Consider the following 19,503-nt stretch of genomic DNA (forward strand, 5'->3'; position numbering starts at 1 on the left):
GACAGTGCTTAAGAAATTTCAAAGTGCTTTGCCCTTAAAATGTTTATGCTGGTATCTTGCTGCGTCATTCTTCATCAGCAGTCAACCCAAATGATGCTGCTGTTTGAAATACAAATGTTTGGAGGGGCACTGATAGGATACATAATACATATATGTGCTGCGTAGCATCTTATCAAATCCTGCTAAACTGATTAGAGGGACTTTGAACTAGTAATAGGATTCCTTAGTCTTTGAAATAGTTCTGTTTCAATACACTTGTTTTTCTGAGAATCTTCACTGCATTGCATAAGTAGAGGTGTGGGGGGGTGAGAGAGAAGAAAATGTAATAGGAAGAGGAAAATTGTAGAATATTTTGGTTCTGGTGTTGATTAGTCTAGCAGCATGCCTATTGTGATTTGATGTTTCAGAATTTGAATTCCTACAAATAAGGATTGTTCTTCATTATAATTCCCTTTTTGTTTTCTCTGTGCTTCTTGGAATTTTTGGCTTAAACAAAAGTTGTAATATATATAGCATTTGAAATATGCTATATAGTAATCTACTTAATAAATGGCATACTGTTTAATGTTGGCTGGAGCATATTTTTAATTGTTTTTTTTATAATTTCTTACTTTTAATTTCCCTCACATTTTGCCATCAGGAATTACTGTCCTGTAGCTCATCAGTTACTAATACCATTGGTGGTAACTAAGCATACAGTGTAATCAGCTGAGAGAAAAAAATGGCATTAAACTAAAGCATTTTGTGGTTAAGGGTTTGTTCATATTAAATGTACAAAAAAATGAAATGTTATATTAGCTACTCTAAATGCACCAGTTCTGAAATAAACACCTGGTTAGCAAAAACAGAATAGGTTAGCTTAGTAACAAGATAAGTAGTATAGAGTAGTATTGTGATGTGAAACAAAAACACTGAGTTTGATGGCTTTAGTCACAATAACAATAACTTGTAAAACTCCTGGAAATAGAACGCAAATAATTTACTTTAAAAATAGTTTATTTTTAAAGCAAATATCAAGCTCAGGATCAACTATTTTCTCCCTCCTCTTGACCCACACCCACCCCAAATATGGAGAAATTGTAAGTATCTTACCATGTGTAAGAAGTACTTTATAAATAACACACTGATATGTTATAATTTGGGAAGAAGGAGCAGCCACTGATATTTCCAGTCACTTTGTTGGGAATGGAGTAGAAAATGATCCATATTATTTGTTCCAATATAAATACTGCAAAGAGCTGATTAGGTAGTTGCTGTTAAGTTACTGACTTGATAATGCTTTCATATAGTAATCCCTGGGTGAGCCCCATTGTGCACTGTCATATGCTTAGGGCTGACCACAGCTTTCCCCAAAAGAACTGTATACTTTCCTGCTAAGACTTTAAGCCTCCCTTTGCCACCCATCTCAAACTCTTGAAGGTAATCGCCAATTCTTTTTGTCCTATCGGCATTCTAAAGACTCCAGCTTGGAGAGATTGGAAGAGAACATTCAGAATTGCTGCCTTTTACAAGCCCTTGTGAAAATCTGGTTTCTAGTGGCTTAGAGAGAGAGCAGTACACTGAGGTTTCAGCCTTCTGCCCTTTTATTAAAAGTTTAAATATTTATTTAACTTTCACCTTTTCTAGTTGAAAACAAAAAATGTTGTGAAAGTGTGGGTTTTAGTGCATAATATAGGTAAAGGGACCCCTGATTATTAGGTCCAGTCGCAGACGACTCTGGGGTTGTGGCACTCATCTCGCTTTACAGGCCGAGGGAGCCGGCGTTTGTCTGCAGACAGTTTCCGGGTCATGTGGCCAGCATGACAAAGCCGCTTCTGGCGAATCAGAGCAGTGCACGGAAATGCTGTTTACCTTCCCGCCGGAGCGGTACCTATTTATCTACTTGCACTTCGATGTGCATATGAACTGCTAGGTTGGCAGGAGCAGGGACCGAACAACGGGAGCGCACCCCGTCGCGGGGATTCTAACTGCCGACCTTCCGATCGGCAAGCCCTAGGCTCAGTAGTTTAACCCACAGCGCCACCTGCGTCCATCTAGTGCATAATATACATACTTTTAATTTCCCTGTCTAATAAATTTTTATTACAAAAGTGAAGGACGTTTGCCATCTTAACTATTCTGGTATGTGTCAGCATTTCAGATTTGGGTTTTCAAGTTCAGTGAAGCTTTCTGCCCACAAAGTTTGGAAAAGCTATATATGTGTGTACCCCCCCCCCTTTATATATCCTATATTCAGGATTCAGGATAAAACCAGATTTTTTACATTCTGGATCCATCCTTTATAGATCCCATAATGTCCCAAAGAGTTGCATTTTTAAGAGTATTAATATCTTTGTTGACAGCATATTTTCCACCTTCCTTTTCATTTCAGTTATAATGCTTCTTAAGTTGCAGCTATTCCACAAACTAAGGCAGCAGTTTTTTGTATACCTACATGAAAGTAAGCTCTGTTCAATTCAGTGGGACTGACTTCTGCATAAGAAAACATTCATAGGATTTATAGTTAGGAGGCGCAGGGAGAGATGGAACCTAAGCTATAAACATTTATGTATTACACTCCTGAATTTTACTAATTATCTCATTTATTAAAGACACAACAGCTAAGACATGCTCTTCAAGGCCTCTGGTAACATACCCCCTCCACCAATTGTTGAGGGCTGTATCCAGCAAAATTGTCCCATGTCCAAGCTCCCTCTGGACTTAAATCGTAAATATGGCAAAATGCCATTTTTTAAGATTCTGCCTCCTGTTACTGCTAGGTAGCACAACCTAACAAGTGTGACCCGCGACAAAGTATTGCACCATAGAGTGCCCTTCCCCCATGCCATGCCCCCCACTTCCAACAGCAATCAGTTACCATTCCATTCTCACTAGATTTTCATTCTTGTTGGGCTGTTTTTGATACCCCCCTCTTAAGTTCTTTTTTTAAGATCTTTTATTTTTCTGCACGTCTTTGGGGTTGCGCTGAGCCTACCTCCCTCTCATGTGGATGATACTGTTGTGGTTACATAAGAACGCACCCTCAGAAAAGAATTCATTATTTGTATAGTGAATGAAGACAATAAGTGTGGATAACACACCGACTCTTCTTTTTTTAAAAAAAATAATTTTAAAAGAAAGGTTATACAAAATTCTGCAAAATAGTGTTATCAAACAGTATCTGATGATAATATGTGTAGTCCACATACAATTACTGATCACTGTGACACAAAACCAGCCTTAAAATAAAACCAAAGTAAAACCACAGGTAGGTGAATGTGTGGAAGGTAGTGACTTGAACTATTTATTATAGTATGGACACAATGGTTAAATATGAGACAGGGTTACAAAACATGGACCCTATTATTCCAAGGGAATTAAAGTGACTCAACATTGGAATGCTTTTTTTACAGTATTTGTTTGTAAGCTGGGGGCGGGGTGCTCGGTCACTGAACCTTCTGACCAGTAGTAGCTCATCTCTTTTGAGAGACATGAGATGATGCCTTATTGCAGGCATCCCCAAACTCGGCCCTCCAGCTGTTTTGGGACTACAACTCCCATCGTCCCTAGCTAACAGGATCAGTGGTCAGGGATGATGGGAATTGTAGTCCCAAAACTTTCTCCCCCTAGCTCTTCATACTTCTCAGTGGCACATGGCCAGTATTAAGATAGTTGTGAGACCAATGATCTGAATGTGACCTGGCTGGGATTGCTGCCATATGGACAGTCTTAATGACTTTGATCTGGTATTCTGCTACCATTTAATTAGTTGCACCAATTCACCAGACCATATATTAGGCCACATTTTTAGAACCCCTGTTTTAGGTGATTGAGTTGCATGTTTGTTGTGGAACTCCCAAGTCACCAAAGGCTGAGACTGCCTCTATATCTCTCTCCCCACCCCCCCATGTAGGCATGAGGTATAAAAGATTGTGGTGGTGGTGGTGGTGATGATGATGTATATTTCTACCATGCAGTAAATGGATTGGGCCCTTCATGCCATTTTATATTCCCATCACAATCTAAGATTTTGCCAAGAAAACTATCACTGAGTCCCGTTAGGGGAAAAGGCATGGTATAAATATCCCAGGAATAATTATGTTCTGATTCCTATCTTCGTCTAGGAGGTCTGCTTTATATCAGTCTACTTAAAAATGAAGAACAAAACTCTACATTCTTAATTAAGCCTCTTAATTTTTACGAGATAACCCCTTAAAGACCATCAAATCACAGGTCAGCTCTCTGTCTATAGATTTGTTCTGTGAGGTTTTGCTAGCACTGTTGTCAACCTATGTTAAACCCATGAAGATCCATGAGGATCTGTATCCTCAGTAAATGTTTTTGTGGTGCTGGCAAGCTCTGGACCTGTAGACCCTGTGTAAAATCAGACAAATTCAGAAGGGATGCATTCTAATTCTGACCTTTACCCAAACCCTATGGCAAAGTGTGCACTTTCTTTCTTGCTGGGAGAGGGAGGCAGACAAGCAGCCAGAGGGGGTGGTGACCTTAGTGCACTCCAAATGTGACCATGGGCCCAAAAAGGTTGGTGACACCTGATTTATATTTTTAAAAGATAGAATATGTACAATTCTGAAAAACGCCATTAGGTTTAATCCAGAACCCCTGTTTGATGTTGAAATGTTACGTGGCAAAGGGAGACCATTATTTCTCTTTCATTTCAGTGCTCATCTCTCTCCCTTAAGCATCTTGCCAGCCTCTGCAGAGTAAGTATAAATTCCCCAAAGGAATCGAAAATACTCTTAATTGGACTGTGTTCTGTTATGGAAGCGTTGCACTGTTTGTGCGTTAGTTTATTCAGTATAAAGAGACACCTATAGCTAAGAATTGAATGGCTACTTAAAGTCCGTATATTAAATCCCCCCTCCATATTTCTTGATACTCCAGATAACCCTACTTATTCACTACCTTTTCTAACAGTCCATAACATTTGAGTTATTTCCCCCTCCATTCCTCCTTTTTTCTTACTCTATTGCACCTTTTTCTTTTAAGCCTCTATATGCCACAGTACTTCATGTGCTTATTTCTCAGCCTAGGTTTCCAGCTTCAGCTGCGTCTGTTCCTTACTTCACTTCTGAGCACTCTTGCCTCTGTTTTCTCTTATTTTGCCAGTGTTGACTCTCTCTGTACCATTTCGAAATATTTCTTCCTACCTAATTGACCATTCAGTTCCACGCTAACTGCACTGTTATGTTGCTGATACCTTTACTCTGAGCCCTCAAGAGATTTCATGACATAACAACACCTGAGCCCAACAACCAAGGTGGTTTGTGGCAACAGGTGTATTTTGAGTGAACTTGAGTCCATGTTGCTAATTTTACAAGTAGCATTATTGGGTCAGATGTAGCTGACAGTTTTAGAATAAAAAACCTATAAGTAGGCAGATGTCCATATTAAAATTGACACCCACCCATCATGGCCTAGGACCCTCGTACCTATGGGACCACCTCTCCCGGGATGCCCCACAGAGAGCCTCAAGGTCCATAAATAGCAACACCCTAGTGGTCCCAGGCCGTAAGGAAGTTAGATTAGCTTCAACCAAAGCCAGGGCCTTTTCAACACTGGCTCCAACCTGGTGGAATGCTCTGCCTCATGAGAGCAGGGCCCTGCAGGATCTGATTTCTTTCCGCAGGGCCTGTAAGACAGAATTGTTCCGCCTGGCCTTTGGCTTGGAGCCAATTTGATCCCCTCCCCTCTTTCTTTTTCCTTTTTCCTTTCTCCTCCTGTGATGAGGCTGCATTTTAATATTTTATTGTTTCAGTATTTTAATGTTGTATTTTAATCTTGTTTTTAAGTTGTATTCATTCAGCTTGTTCTTATTATTGCTTGTTAGCCACCCTGAGCCCGGCCTTGGCTGGGGAGGGGTATAATAATAATAATAATAATAATAATAATAATAATAATAATAATAATATAATATTCTGCGTTAGGAAACCTAACCAGTGTTAATCAGGAAAGTCCTGAAACAATAGAACCTTAAGCTGGAGTCTATGCATTATAGAAAGCCCAGCCAGCCAGAAAGCTAGAAACCAACCTATTGGATAAGAGACTTAGTTTATGTGAGTTATACTACCTTCTTAATGTATAGTAGAGTAGGTTTTCATATGACTTAAAATACCCAAATGACACCACAATGTGGTGGTAAATATCCTCTTGACAATCTAATGAATAATCTGTTGAGAATATATTTTGGATGTACTATTTGATAGCTGTGTTTGTTAATTGCCCAAGCTCTTTAGATGAGTAGTCTTGCAAAAAGTTAATACAATACAGTTTTAAGTAAATCGATTATAGTGAATTGAAAGATGAGACTGTGTGCGTGCTCACACGCACATGAGTGCTGAGCACTCCGGTTTTCAATCTGCTTTTTTTGTGCTCTGCCTGCCTGGTAGAGAATTGGGAAATGAGAATATACTATGTGGATAAATTAGATTGCTACTAAAACATAACTTCTTTTTTTTAAAAAAGCATCTTGGAAAGAACAATTAGAGCAGCTGTGGAACAACATCTCTTTGATCTGCAGAGCAGCATAGATCAAGATCTCAAGAATTTACACCACCACCAAATGGTGTGCCAAGAAGCAAATATTAAGGGGGATGAAGGATCTAACAACCAGTAAGCTGACATTTTACTACTGGATTATATTTTACTGTTATATTTTACTATTTTTTTATATAGCAACATCATGTTATATAAACTGGCAGTAAGTGAGTAAATAAAAATACAACTGTTACGTGGCAGAGCAATATTTTGGCCTTTTGTGTAACTAAGCTCTGTGTTATAAGTATTGCCACTGCTGATCCGAACAACTTAGTATTTGAATTTCCTTGATTACTGTGTGAAGGCAGCCCTGGAAGCCTATTCCATTATCTGCTGTCTGTGCGTGTACTTGACAGGAGCAATACAGGTTTCCCCCAAGAGCAATACCTGTAACCGGTACTTTTTTGTGGGGGGGGATGCAGGGGTACGCATACCCCTAAATATTTTGTGAATGTTCGTACTTTTGTCCATTTACTGTATTTATTTTTCTCAATTTGAACTATAAAATGGTGATTTTCTTGAGTCAAAATGAGAGTAGCCCTAAACATTTTTTAAGAAAAAAGGCACTATCCGTAACTAATAGTAAATTAAGAGTTGTGCCAGAGGAGATAATTTAGATATATCCTTTAAATAACCCCTTTCTTCTTTTCTGATAGCAGTTCGACTTGTGAACGTCTTCTAACCTAATTGTACCCCAGGATTTTCCCAGCATTATTATTTTTTAACTTCTAATAATTGCAGCATTTTTAAAATATATATTTTAAATATATATATATTTGTTTTGATATTAGGGATGATACTGAAAAGAATATTACTAAAGATGGTGAGAATCTTGGTGACTGCTCTGAAGCTGTGGATTGCACTAATTTAGACAATGAAGTTATGCAGCCTGTGTCTGAGGAAAAGGAAAATTATCAGGTAATGTAGCACAGAAGTATGCTTTATTCATCTTATATCACAATATTCTGTGGAATTTACTTCTTAGTAAATGTGCATAGAACTATACTGCACATGTTTTTTAGCAACATTGGAAAAAGTAGGTGTCCTGAAAGTATATTTTGTTCAACTCCATCCCAGTAAGCTATTTTATTTGTTTTTGTTTGTAACTTGCAGTTTTGATATCCCATCTACTAACCAAAGTTCTTGTGGCAGCAGTACAGTAGAAGTACTCGATTTTATTTCCCTAGTTTCTCCAGTTTATTTCTTGGAAATTTTACTTAAAGCTTCATGCTTTGCCAAGTGCAAGGGGTTTCTTTTTCAGGGTTTTCAGAAGTAAACACGAGTTGTGAGGAAGTCTAAGATTTATGGCAATTTATTCATAAGAGTTAATGGCAAAACAAGCAAGCAGATAACACCGCCATTCATCTGCTTAGAGCTCCAAAGATACAGCCGCGGAGAGACCCCAAGCTAGTCGATGGGTCCTGAAGGCTTTCAGGTTTGCGCCAAAGCTCACTTCTTGGGTCAAACTTCAGGGTTTTTATCCTATCTGTCCTAAGTCACATGGCATGAGGTGCGATGTTTAACTATCCAGACCTAGCACCATGGGTCTTATGGTCTGGGTATGTGCCATCAGACAAACCAACAGCTAAGCAATGAAATTAACTCTGAGGTCTTTTGATGTACCACAGCTGTATTATCTCTAATTAGGGGATGCTCCCCACATTAGCACTTCAGTCTGGGAAAGAAGACAGGTCAGCATGATTCAGCAATACCATCACCTGCTACCAACCTAGAAGCTAAGAGAAATAGAGAGTGCCTGTTCTCTGGTAGCCTCTATGATGAGATGAAGGACTAATTGTGCCAGGCCAACCATGTCTCCTTAAAATACCATGGATCTTCTGGTGTATTTCGACTACACTTCATGAACTTCAAAAAATGGAAGCTTGGCATGAAACAAGCTTCTCAGCTCCGCTCATTTGCAGTGTATATTCACAAATATTTTTCACCTTTTCACCTGTTGCAGAAAATGGTGGAAACTGAGGCAAGTGAAAAGCAATAGGAATTGGAAGCTTTGTTCTGTAGTGTTGTTTCGCTGTGGTTGGCAAAATGATTGCACTCTTGTACCAAATAGTTGCAAATGTACTGTATTTTGAAATATTTGAAAGTTAATTTTCCACATCAAGGTTATACAGTATTTGGACAATCATAATTATTGTGACAGGAACAAATGTAGCCTTTCCTTGGGATCTCACAACCCCACTCTCTCTCTTTCAACATGACCATGAAGAGGAGAAGCTTTGGCTTCTGTTTTTTATTTAACCACAGCTTGTTGTGTCATCCAAATTCAACAAATTTGTAAATTATAACTATGGTTTGTTTGAAAAAATAAAGCCCAAATATTGCTCTGCATAACAGAATGTTTCTCTCCAGATTCTTTAAGCTGTCTCTCAATCCCCCATATATTTTAAAATTGAGCTCATCATATTGCACAGTTAGCACCCTCACAAGGAATACTCACAAACTTAATCAATGTAGGATCTCGGCATTGGGAATAAGTTCCACATAGATAGTCCAGAACCCACAAAAATAGGGGGAAACAAATTATATTGAGTTGTTGTTTTTGTGTCATCAATGTATATGAAACCTCACAAAGGAGAAGATAGGTTCTTGCCAAAAGGGGCTTGAAGTTTAGATACTGACACAAGGGACATAGCAGAGGAAAAGGAGAGAAATAAAATTAAGAGTCAAAAGAGGAAGATCATTTAGATGTAAACAGCCTGAAGCCTGCTCAGTCCCTTTGGAGGGATTTGAGGGGTGCAGTTGGGAGGCTGCATTAGCAATCTGAACAGCTGCATGGCACTGAATTTGGTAGGTTGCATGAATTCCTTAATCACTTTTCAAAATGTCAACAGGGACTGAACAAGCTGTGATAAGTTTAGTTTAGGCTACTGGCAGTTCTAGCTACACCTCTGAAAAAGAAATACTTAATGACTCTCAGCAGTTTCCAACTTGTTATATGTAGTTGGGATAAGGGAGCTCAGAAAATGCATTATAGCAGAAATAAGTGTTGTCAGTAAAATTCACATCTATAAATCTGATATTGTTACTAATGAGTAAAAGTATGTGTTCCTCTGTTGTTGCTTTACATAGTATGAGTGCTTGCTGCCAGCAGCAAGCATCTCATTTTATCCTTGTCGCTGCTTTATTTAGTAACAAGGATTAATTGTACCTTTTAGTGTGTCCAACTGATGAGTCATTTTACATAAGCTGAGGACAAGTCCTCATCATGTTTGTCATTATTGTTTTGTTCAGATCTCTGGGCCTCAAATCTGCAATTAATATGTGTCAGTAGCCCCTTATGAAAAAATCTGTTTTCTAGATATAAGAAGAGGGCTAAAAATGAACAGTCTATTTGTGTTATATTAATGTTTTCTAATAAATTGTGGTTTGGCCACATTTATACTAAGTTAAGGAACTGAATGTATATTCAGGTCGACCACACATAAAACCTTAAGTTTGGTTTATTTTAAATTTTTTTAAATAAGATGTGGGTGTTTCAGTCTGAAGTATGCTGAAGTCTGTGTTTTTTCCTAAATAGGAAGCAGGCATATTATTGCGGCCATGTGATGGAACAGAAGACGCTAAAGAGTCTGTTGGAGATAAGTATGTATTTTAGTATAAATGAGAGCGTGGGGGGGGGGGGATGTAACAGTTCGCATTTCTAGCATCAGCTTTGTGAATGCTGAATAATTTTTGGTCAGATAAAATCTTTTAAAAATTGAGTTATCATCCAGAAGTGATTTGACTGGCATGAGTACTTCTGTTTGTTGTTAGAACAATGAAGAAAAATTGGCAGTTATTTTATCCAAGTTTAGACTTTAAAGTCATTTGCTTTTAAAAACAGTGTTGATACTACCAGCACCCTTACTTTCTATTTTATGTGGACTGCTTAGGTGTCCAGGTTTTTGTGATTATTAATGGTTTTATTAGAGTAGGGAAATGGGAAAGTCAGTCAAGTTAATAATAATTTAATTTAAGTCTACAGTGGTACCCCGCAAGATGAATGCCTTGCAAGACGAAAAACTCGCTAGACGAAAGAGTTTTCCATTTTTTTAGTCGTTCCGCAAGACGAATTTCCCTATGGGCTTGCTTCGCAAGATGAAACGTCTTGCGAGTTCTTGCAAGTTTTTTTCCTTTGTCTTAAAGCTACTAAGCCGTTAATAGCCGCTAAGCCGTTAATAGCCGCTAAGCCGCTAATAGCCGTGCTTCGCAAGACGAAAAAACCGCAAGACGAAGAGACTCGCGGAACGGATTAATTTCGTCTTGCGAGGCACCACTGTATTATCTGGCCTAGCAACCTTTTGCCTTTCTGTTAACTCCGTTCTTGTACTTGCAGTTATTAATGTATCAGAAGGTCTTGTGGCTCTGACCCCAAGTGTTTCCTCTAGCCAATTTCCTGCTATACATTCTGGCTCAATTCAGATAAATCATTGTTAAGGAAGTTTAACTATGGTTTCGCATGATGTCTGAATTGACAAACCATGGTTTGCAATCAGTTGACAAGCTAGAACTGAAAGCCATTTTTAGTGGGTTTCCAAACCATGGTTTTTGCTAATTATGATTTCGCATGACCTCTGAATTGACGAACAATAGCTGTGGCTACTGCTATTGATCCACCTTCCAAGGCTACTGCATCTAGAGATGAGAGTGTTGGGCAGATGAAAAATGAAAGCAGACAAGTATCTCTAATTGATCATTTGCTTGTTTGGAAGCTTAAACTGTTCATTGGGGTTCTGAATCATGATTGGCACAAACCATGGTTTAGTGTGATGCCTGAATTGAGCCTATATGTGTGGTATAAAAGAATAAATTGTCTTCACAGATGCTTTGAAGTAATAATCTGCTCAAACAATAATAAGACTCTGTTTATAGGCAAGATTGTACATCATTTGATGATGGCGACAAAATGACTTCACACGTGATTCTGGTAAGAAATTGCTTCTTTATTTTTCCTTGTAAAGCTAGGCCTTAATGTTAAACATGCTTGCTTACTTAAATGTGCACTCTCCCTAAGAGTCTCGTGTTTCGTTTGTGCCAGAGTGGTTGCTTATGGGGGTGGGGGGAGAGAGTGTTTGCTTGTGTGTGTGGAGTTCATTGGCATAATGTTTAGTTATATTCACATTCATAGATCTTCTAGACAGAAAAACACTGTGAAATTAATTCAGAGGGTTTTTTATTTTTGGTTTGTTGTTCTTTTTGCTGGAGACTGAAAACTTGTTAACTCCACTGTAGAGTGATTAGAATAACTGTGGTGTTTATTTACAGGGTTTTATTAGCAAAGTTTGTGATCCAAGTGTCAAAAATGAGTTGGAAGAACTGAAAAACAGAAATAACAATGCTCCCGAAGCAACATTGTGTGTCCCTGTACCACATCTTGATTTGAAGAATGTGAATGGTGGTGACAGATGGGAAGGTAATTCTGAATCCTTTGATACTTTTGAAGAACAGAGTAATTCTGAAACTTTTCAGAAGCTTGCATTTGTTTTCCATTAACTTTTGGATGATTTCATAGCATTTTAAGAAATGAACTGGTAGCTGTTTGGAATAAGTTGAAGAGAAAATAGATGGCAAGACTGATAGTTACATTGAGTTACGTTGAGGCTGCCACTCAGTTTATCCTAAACATAACCAAAAGCAAAGCAACCTAATGCTTATTCAAGCCCTTAAAAAGTATTCATATGCTTTTAACACTCCTGTACAACATGTGTGTGCTTCCAGTGAGTCACCTTTTTAGAGTATCTGTCTTGTATAGAACTCTGTATACAGCTGGCATGGCAAGTATACTGTAACCCTCTGGCGAATCCACTACTAAATCTTTAAGCTACAAGGTAGGCGGGGATCATCCTAGAAATTATGCAGTGAATCCTTCATGCCTCTCCAGGTCAAGGATTGGGACAAAGACTGAAGGTTGTCTGTGCCAATCACCCCACCACCTTCCCACCATCATTTATTGCCATGGAGCCTAAGAACATAAGAAAAGTCCTGCTGGGTCAGACCAGAAGCCCTTCTAGTTCAGCATCTTGTAATCACAGTAGCCATCCAGGTGCCTCTGTGCAGCCCACAAGCAGGACCTGAGCACAACCCTGAGCTCTCCTGAACACAGCAGCAGAAATGGGAGCAGTTTCCCAGATCACTGTGCATATGAGATTCCTAGAACACCTGAGCCCAAGCAGCAACCAGAGCGGCCATACTCCTTGCCCTCCTATACTGTGGGAAATGAGTGGAAGCTTCCTTGAATGCTGTGCTCTTGAGTGCCTTGGCCAAGCAGTATTCACACCTCTCTTCTTTCCCTTCCTACAAGAAAGGAGCATGTAGGCCATATAATGGCCAAACCAACAGGGACTTCGTAGCCACAGTTTTTAACTTTGGCACAAAGTGCAGCTCTAAATGATATACAATGGCATGTAGAGTTAGTGCTTACTTATGAAGCAAGTACTGCCCTGTTATCAACCTGGTGTTCTTGTGTAGCATCAGGCATTTTGGGCTATTCTTTTTACACTAATGAGTAAATAAAAATGGTTGGGAGTTTCTTATAGAACGGGAAAGGTGAATACCTGGACACCAGGAACACAGACATGAAACTTTCAGTCTTCGGTTATTTTTTTTGTATTATAAAAAGTATGAATGCTATTGCATCAGATATAACACCAAGCCATAATTTGGCACTATGAGAATGACCCTGGAAGGAGTCTGACTTTTGCACTCCCTCATCTACCTTCTCCAAATACATTTAGAGTAATTAAGGACTTCATTGTTTTCAGCAAACCATATGGAAAACTGTGATTTGCACTTGTCCAATAAATTAGCGTTTGATCCTAATTTGCAGAACAAACACAAATGGTTGTTTGCTAGTCTGGATGTAAAGGGAAACTTTATGCTGAAAGCCAGGAATATTGGAGGAAGGCACACATACCAAACCATGTAGCTGAGCCAGTGTGTGGATGTGTACCAATATGAATCCCAACATAGAATTACTTCCTACATAGGTGATAGCTTCCATCCCCATTTTTTCCCTGAATCTAAGCATAAGAAGTATACTTTGTGCCCAAATATCTGCTTTAGAAGCAACAGCAGTCCTTTGTTATGGTAGGAATGCCAGCTTCTCAGGTTGCTTTTAGAAGAAAACACGGATTTCTTATTATGTTTGCTGCTGTACTCTGTACCTCCTTTGTGCTCTTGGAAGGTCTTGCATGGTCCTTTGGACCCTGGACTAAATCTGGTCATTCTCTGTTCTCTCGAAATCAATTAGAATTCTAGTATGCTAAACTTTTTATGTTAGACTAGTTGGATTTCCTGTGTAAGCCTGTGAGATCCTGGTCTACTTCATTGGTTTGCAGAGTGAGGTCTGCTTAGTATGTTGTGATTAAAAAATCTGCTTCAACTAGTATTAACATTTATCATTCTAATTAAACAAATGCATGTCTTGAGTGCACAAATAATTTAATTATTTCCCTGCATTTTGAATTGCTATTACTGTCTTTAAAAATATGAGCAAAAACTGTCTTGTGTGAAAATCCTCTTCCTTTAAAAACGTGTTTTGCTAAAACATGGGAAAGCATGTGGCTTTTTGTTTGTCACCTCTGATCCAACCCTTCTGGAAAGGCTTTTAATTAATAAAGGGCCTAATCTTGAGTGGTGCTGGGCACCTTCAACTGTCCCACATCATTGGGAATGGAGTGCTCACACCTGGCCCACTCAGTTGGAAGACTTTCCTTGTGCTGTACTTCCTACATGTTATGTATGGTTTGTTCTAACTGTGCGATGTGTTCACTTCAGTATTTTTTGCCATTTTTTCATTTATTAGCACCATGCCCTATCACTTTTCCCCTCATTGATTTCAAAACAATGCATCTGCAGACAGAAGGGGAGGGTAAGTATGGCTCGCCATACATTCAGTTATCTACATTTTTTCATGGTTATGGTTGCTTTCAAATTACCCCTTTACCTGCTGCCTTCTGAAGAGCCATAACTTACTTACAGAGGCACATGCCTTGCATGCATCAGGTTCCGGGTTCAGTTAAAGCATTCCAACCAGCAGGGCTGGGAAATACCTCTGCTTGAGACCTTGGAGAGCTGCTACCAGTCAGAGTGGTTATTAATCTGCTAGCTGGACAACCAATGGTCTGACTCTGCACAGGGCAGCTTAATATGCTCACAACATGAGGACATGCTTGGTTTGTGTTTTTTAAACCCGGCATCTTTTATTTCAAGACAGTGATTTCTTAAAGGCATTTTTGTACTCGGTGGGAAGCAGGTACAAGTGGGTCAATCGGCATTTTGTTGTGTTACCATTCCATATTCTTTAAACTTAGCATTCAAGTAGAAGAATTGCACTGGAAATTATGGTGACTATACTTATCCTGATAGCAGCTAAGCAGACAGCTAAAAAGCCCTTAAGAGAGATGTATTTTTTTAAGGGACATTAGCAAGGATTTTATTTCCTGTTATCCCTTCCCTTACTTAATCTTTCAGTTCCTTTAAAGCAGAAATTGTTTTATGAAACATATCAACAAATCATTTCCCCCCTCAAATTTGGAATTTTATTCTGCTCTTTTTTTCATGTTTGAAAACAATTTATGCTCCTTCAGCATCGCTCTAAGACTAGTGAACTAATCCTATATATCAACACATGAAGGAAGTCAGAACTTTTTATATACTGAAGCATAGTTGATTTTGTTTTGTTTTCTAACAGTACAGTCCTATACATGTCTACTTAGAGGTAAGCCCTGTTGAGTTTAATGGGACTTTCTCTTAGTCAAGCATATATAGGATTGCAACTTAAGAGTTGTAAAAGATTGTATTCATTATCTTTATGTAGATGGATCCATGCACTTAATGTTGCACTTGAACTATTTCAGTGTGCCTTTTATTGCTTTTACAGAAAATATCTGCTGCCAGTGGATTAAACATCCCACTGGCTTTGTTGTGTTATCTAAAATGCACACTGTATATAATTTGTTGTGCAGAATTGTACAACTTTTTAAAGTAATGCATGCTGACTATTTAGAAAAATGCGTAAGTTGTATACACTCATGAATATTGTTGTATATGTATTTTGGGTGTATTGGGCTATTTCTTTTTTGTTTGCTTTATGACATGTAGCTTTCCAGTGCATTTCACTATTCATTTTGTGTATAAGCATACTATTTAATGCACACTTGGTTTTCTTGTGACCCTATAATACCTAAGTGCCATTTGCTTTTTATTTCATTGTCTTTTGTAGAGCCGTTTCCTGCTTTTAAATCTTGGCAGGAAGAGAGTGAATCTGGAGAAGCTCAGCTTTCTCCACAAGCTGGAAGAATGAATCATCCTCTGGAAGAAGACAGTCATCCCATATTGTCACACCGGAGTTTGGATTTTGGACAAAGCCAGCGTTTTCTGCATGATCCAGAAAAAGCAGATTCTTCATCTAAAGCACTTTCTTTTGTTAGGTAGGTAGTTAATGCTCACAACTAAGCTACACAAGATCAAATTCTGATGTTTGGAGTCAGTTCTCTTTAGAAAAGAGGTGTTTTGGTGTAAAAGCTGAGATAGAATTGTAGCGTTAGAAGGGACCCCAAGTGCCATCTAGTCCATCTTCCGGCATTGCAGACTTGTGAGACCTCTGTACCTAGTATGTAGAAATCTCTAATCTGATTTTAATTTGGATCCATTGAATATGCTCATTGCTCATTGAAATCTAGTCAGGACTAATTTAAGCCCCACTGGATCCAGTGGGTCTAGTCAAAGTTGTAACTACAAGGAAAGGTTAGAGCATTTTGGTCTTTTTCATTGAGAAGTAAGGTGGGACACAATAGAGGTGTATAAGATAACATGGGGTGGTCTTCACCTAATCTGTCCTTGCAAAGCCTGTACAGGGGATTTTGCTTGTGCAGTGGAGTTCCCCCCCTCCCACCTCTGGAATTGGCCTGGGGGGTGTCAGAACTCCTAGAACAGCACATTGAGGAAAGGAGAGGGCTGATTGATCGTTCCATCGGGCAGGCAACAGTTCGCCATAGAGCAACATTGAATTCCACCCAAAGTGTAAAGAAAGTGGATATCAAGATGTTTTTCATCTTCTCTCATAACACTAGTTCGCAGGTCCATCCTGTACCTCGTTATACGGTGCATAAACTATGAATTTTGCTGCCAACTTGGAAGGCTTTAAAAGGGATTAGACAAGTTTATAGTTAATAAGTCTATCAGTGGCTACTAACTATGATGGCTTTATTCCCCCCAGTGAAGGCGTCATGCCTCTTGAGTCCTTGCAGCTGAGAATCGCACGTGGGGAGAGTGCTGCTGCAGGCAGGTCCTCCTTTTCAGCTTCCCATAGGCATTTGGTTGGCCACTGTGACAACAGGATGCTGGACTTGATGGGCTTTGGCCTGATCCAGCAGAGCTGGTCTTCTGTTCATAAATAAGTCTGGATCCAGTCCATTTATGCTTAAACTACATGGTCATTGTTGTGATGCTATCTAGTCTGACTTTTAGTGTGTATGGATTTCCCACCTGTTTCCAGCTAACGTAAAGCAGATTTTGCACTGTGGTTGTAGAGAGAGGCATTCTAGAGTACACTGAACCCACCCATAATAAGCAAAATGTTATATCATTTTAATGATAGAGACTTGCCTTGCCCTGAGTTCTGATTCATGTTAGTTATTGAGCATTGTTATACAATAATACTTTTCTGGTTATGAAAATTATACATAAACCAACCATTGTCACGACAAAGTTTTTTCAATTTTCTGAAGTGGAAGAACAATGAGTGGAAAGCATACTCAGTCAGGGCTTTAAGCCTCATGTGGGCTTGAACCATCTTCTTGCCACAAGCTTTCTTCGTTTTACAATGCTACAACTGACTTCAGTGCTCCTAAACATGTTTATAGCTGCAAAAAGTGTTAAGGGTTGTGTCTAGCACTGCTGTTGCATGAACGGAACAAACTTACACTCACGCATTGGGATTTGCCCTTTTCCTCCCCACTGTCATCTTCAAAACCATCTCCAGACGGGGGGACACCCTGCAGCAAATTTTGGTGATGAATTGGGGTAGCGGAGAGAAATTTAGATGCAGTCCATAGTGTTGAACTTACAGAGCAGTGGTTGTTTCCTAACATGTCAGCTTTTTTCCCCTTTTCTTTTCCAGTGTTAGCTAAATTGTTTGTCATTCTCAAGATCTCATTTCCCTGTGTACTTGTATATTTCACTACCATTCTTCACTGCTTCTTAAGCACATTTGTTGGAGCCAGGCAGACCATAGACCTATAGCACCTACATCTGTAGAGCCTTCATCTTGGTGTTTACAGCAATAAGGTCCCTTGACTTTAATTAAAATGGAAATTGGTTGGTTTTGCCTCAGAGCAGTAGAGGTCTGGGAAAATCTATGGAGAAATGGTGATGTCCATTTGTTTTTCTTTTTTGATTGCATAGTTGTTACTCATTTTGCTAAGCAGGTGCTAGGGAATTCAGGCTTCGGAGATCTTGCATGATGATACACTTGTTCTATATCTTTTTCTCTGCTGCCTTTTACTTTTGACCTCATGCCAATATGTCTTCTGAGACTATGTTTAACAATGTGCACTTTGCAAAAGCATGGACCACCTGACATCTGTCTCCCATTTTCTACCCAACTTTTGACTCAAACCTTGTCAGGTCCCCCCCCCCCCCCAGTATTAACAAAATACAGTGGTGCCCCGCAAGATGAATGCCTCGCAAGACGGAAAACCCGCAAGACGAAAGGGTTTTCCGTCTGCAGAGGCGCTTCGCAAGACGAATTTCCCTATGGGCTTGCTTCGCAAGACGAAAAATGACGGAAAAAAAAATGATTTATTTTTTTTTTGCTCCAAAACCCCTTATTCTGAATCGCTAAGCTGCTAAAAGCATTTTAGCAGCAAAACCGCTAATCCCCCCCCTTAAAAAGCCGTTTTTTAGCCCTTAAAATGTCAATAACGCTAATAGCGCTACTCCGTCAATGGGCTTGCTTCGCAAGACGAAAAAACCGCAAGACGAAAAGACCCGCGGACGGATTCTTTTCGTCTTGCGAAGCACCACTGTACTTGGAGCTTATGTCGCATATGGTACCATGGTGCATGGAGTGATATTTGTGTTGTTCAGTAAGAAATAACTTCTTAATCTGCCTGGATCACAGCATGTCGTCAGTTGTCCAAATTTGTGACTACTTTTCCAAAGCATCAATTTAAAATAGTACTACTTTCACTTCCCTGGACTTAACTGCCCCTGGCTGCAGAAAATCTTGTTTCTTCCTATGTTGTAGGCACCAGATGAGTCTTTGGTACATTTAGAGTTGTTACCATCTTGATCCTGAGATCATCACAAATCATGGTATGATTAGCAGTGACATTTTTCTTCAAGTGCCTATTCATCAGATTCATAGGTATCCTATTGCTGGTTATTTGATGATTATTTAATTTCTGTACTGCTTAATATATTTAAAATCTCTCTAAGCGGTTTACAGACAACTGAAGCAACAACAGGCAACTTAAATTGTTACAAAAATAGTTACATATAAAAACATTACATTAACACAGTTACTAATGTATATAAATCAGTATCAGTTCATTTTCCTTCTGACACACCCTCCCTCTCATCCTCTGGGTTTTCACCCAGGGTCCAAACAAACACCCAGCTCAACCACAAAAGTTTCACAGCCAGAAGAGTTCCTAGAAACAGCAGTCGTAGCTGTAGTCTCTCACTCTAGTCTTGCTTTTTATGAGTAATCCCAAGGTGGATGGTACTTCAGCAGGCTGCCTCCAGCTGTGTCCCATTCAGCTGCACTCTCCACACCCAGTTCTAGGTACAACAGGCTTGTTGAGTTTCCCAGGGGGCCCGAAGGATCGGCAGAGGGGCACCTCTACTTGCAGCTCTTTCTTTACTCTCTGTTTCAACCTGTGGCTTATTCATAATACCATCTTTAAAGCTAATGATCTGTTCTGATGTTCCATTTCTGCAGGTGCATTGGGACAAAATAGT

At 39.3% G+C, this 19,503-nt stretch overlaps 1 protein-coding gene across 14 annotated transcripts in view; it reads left to right on the top strand.

Moving 5' to 3' along the window:
- The window catches only part of FAM13B (family with sequence similarity 13 member B), a 58,735-nt gene that overhangs the window by 24,126 nt on the left and 15,106 nt on the right, over positions 1–19,503 (top strand). For 5 of the 14 annotated variants that reach the window (XM_083428801.1, XM_083428800.1, XM_083428791.1 and 2 more), the window contains 8 exons: positions 4,662–4,703; positions 6,466–6,612; positions 7,329–7,455; positions 10,076–10,140; positions 11,410–11,464; positions 11,803–11,950; positions 14,342–14,407; positions 15,761–15,968. In XM_083428801.1, the coding sequence (XP_083284927.1) occupies positions 4,662–4,703; positions 6,466–6,612; positions 7,329–7,455; positions 10,076–10,140; positions 11,410–11,464; positions 11,803–11,950; positions 14,342–14,407; positions 15,761–15,968 (858 nt within the window). The remainder of the gene's footprint in view (positions 1–4,661; positions 4,704–6,465; positions 6,613–7,328; positions 7,456–10,075; positions 10,141–11,409; positions 11,465–11,802; positions 11,951–14,341; positions 14,408–15,760; positions 15,969–19,503) is intronic. The other 9 variants (XM_083428794.1, XM_083428803.1, XM_083428793.1 and 6 more) reach the window with 3 other exon arrangements.

Source organism: Podarcis tiliguerta (assembly GCF_965153285.1).
Source record: "Podarcis tiliguerta genome assembly, chromosome: 2".
In the NCBI taxonomy this organism is placed as follows: domain Eukaryota; kingdom Metazoa; phylum Chordata; class Lepidosauria; order Squamata; family Lacertidae; genus Podarcis; species Podarcis tiliguerta.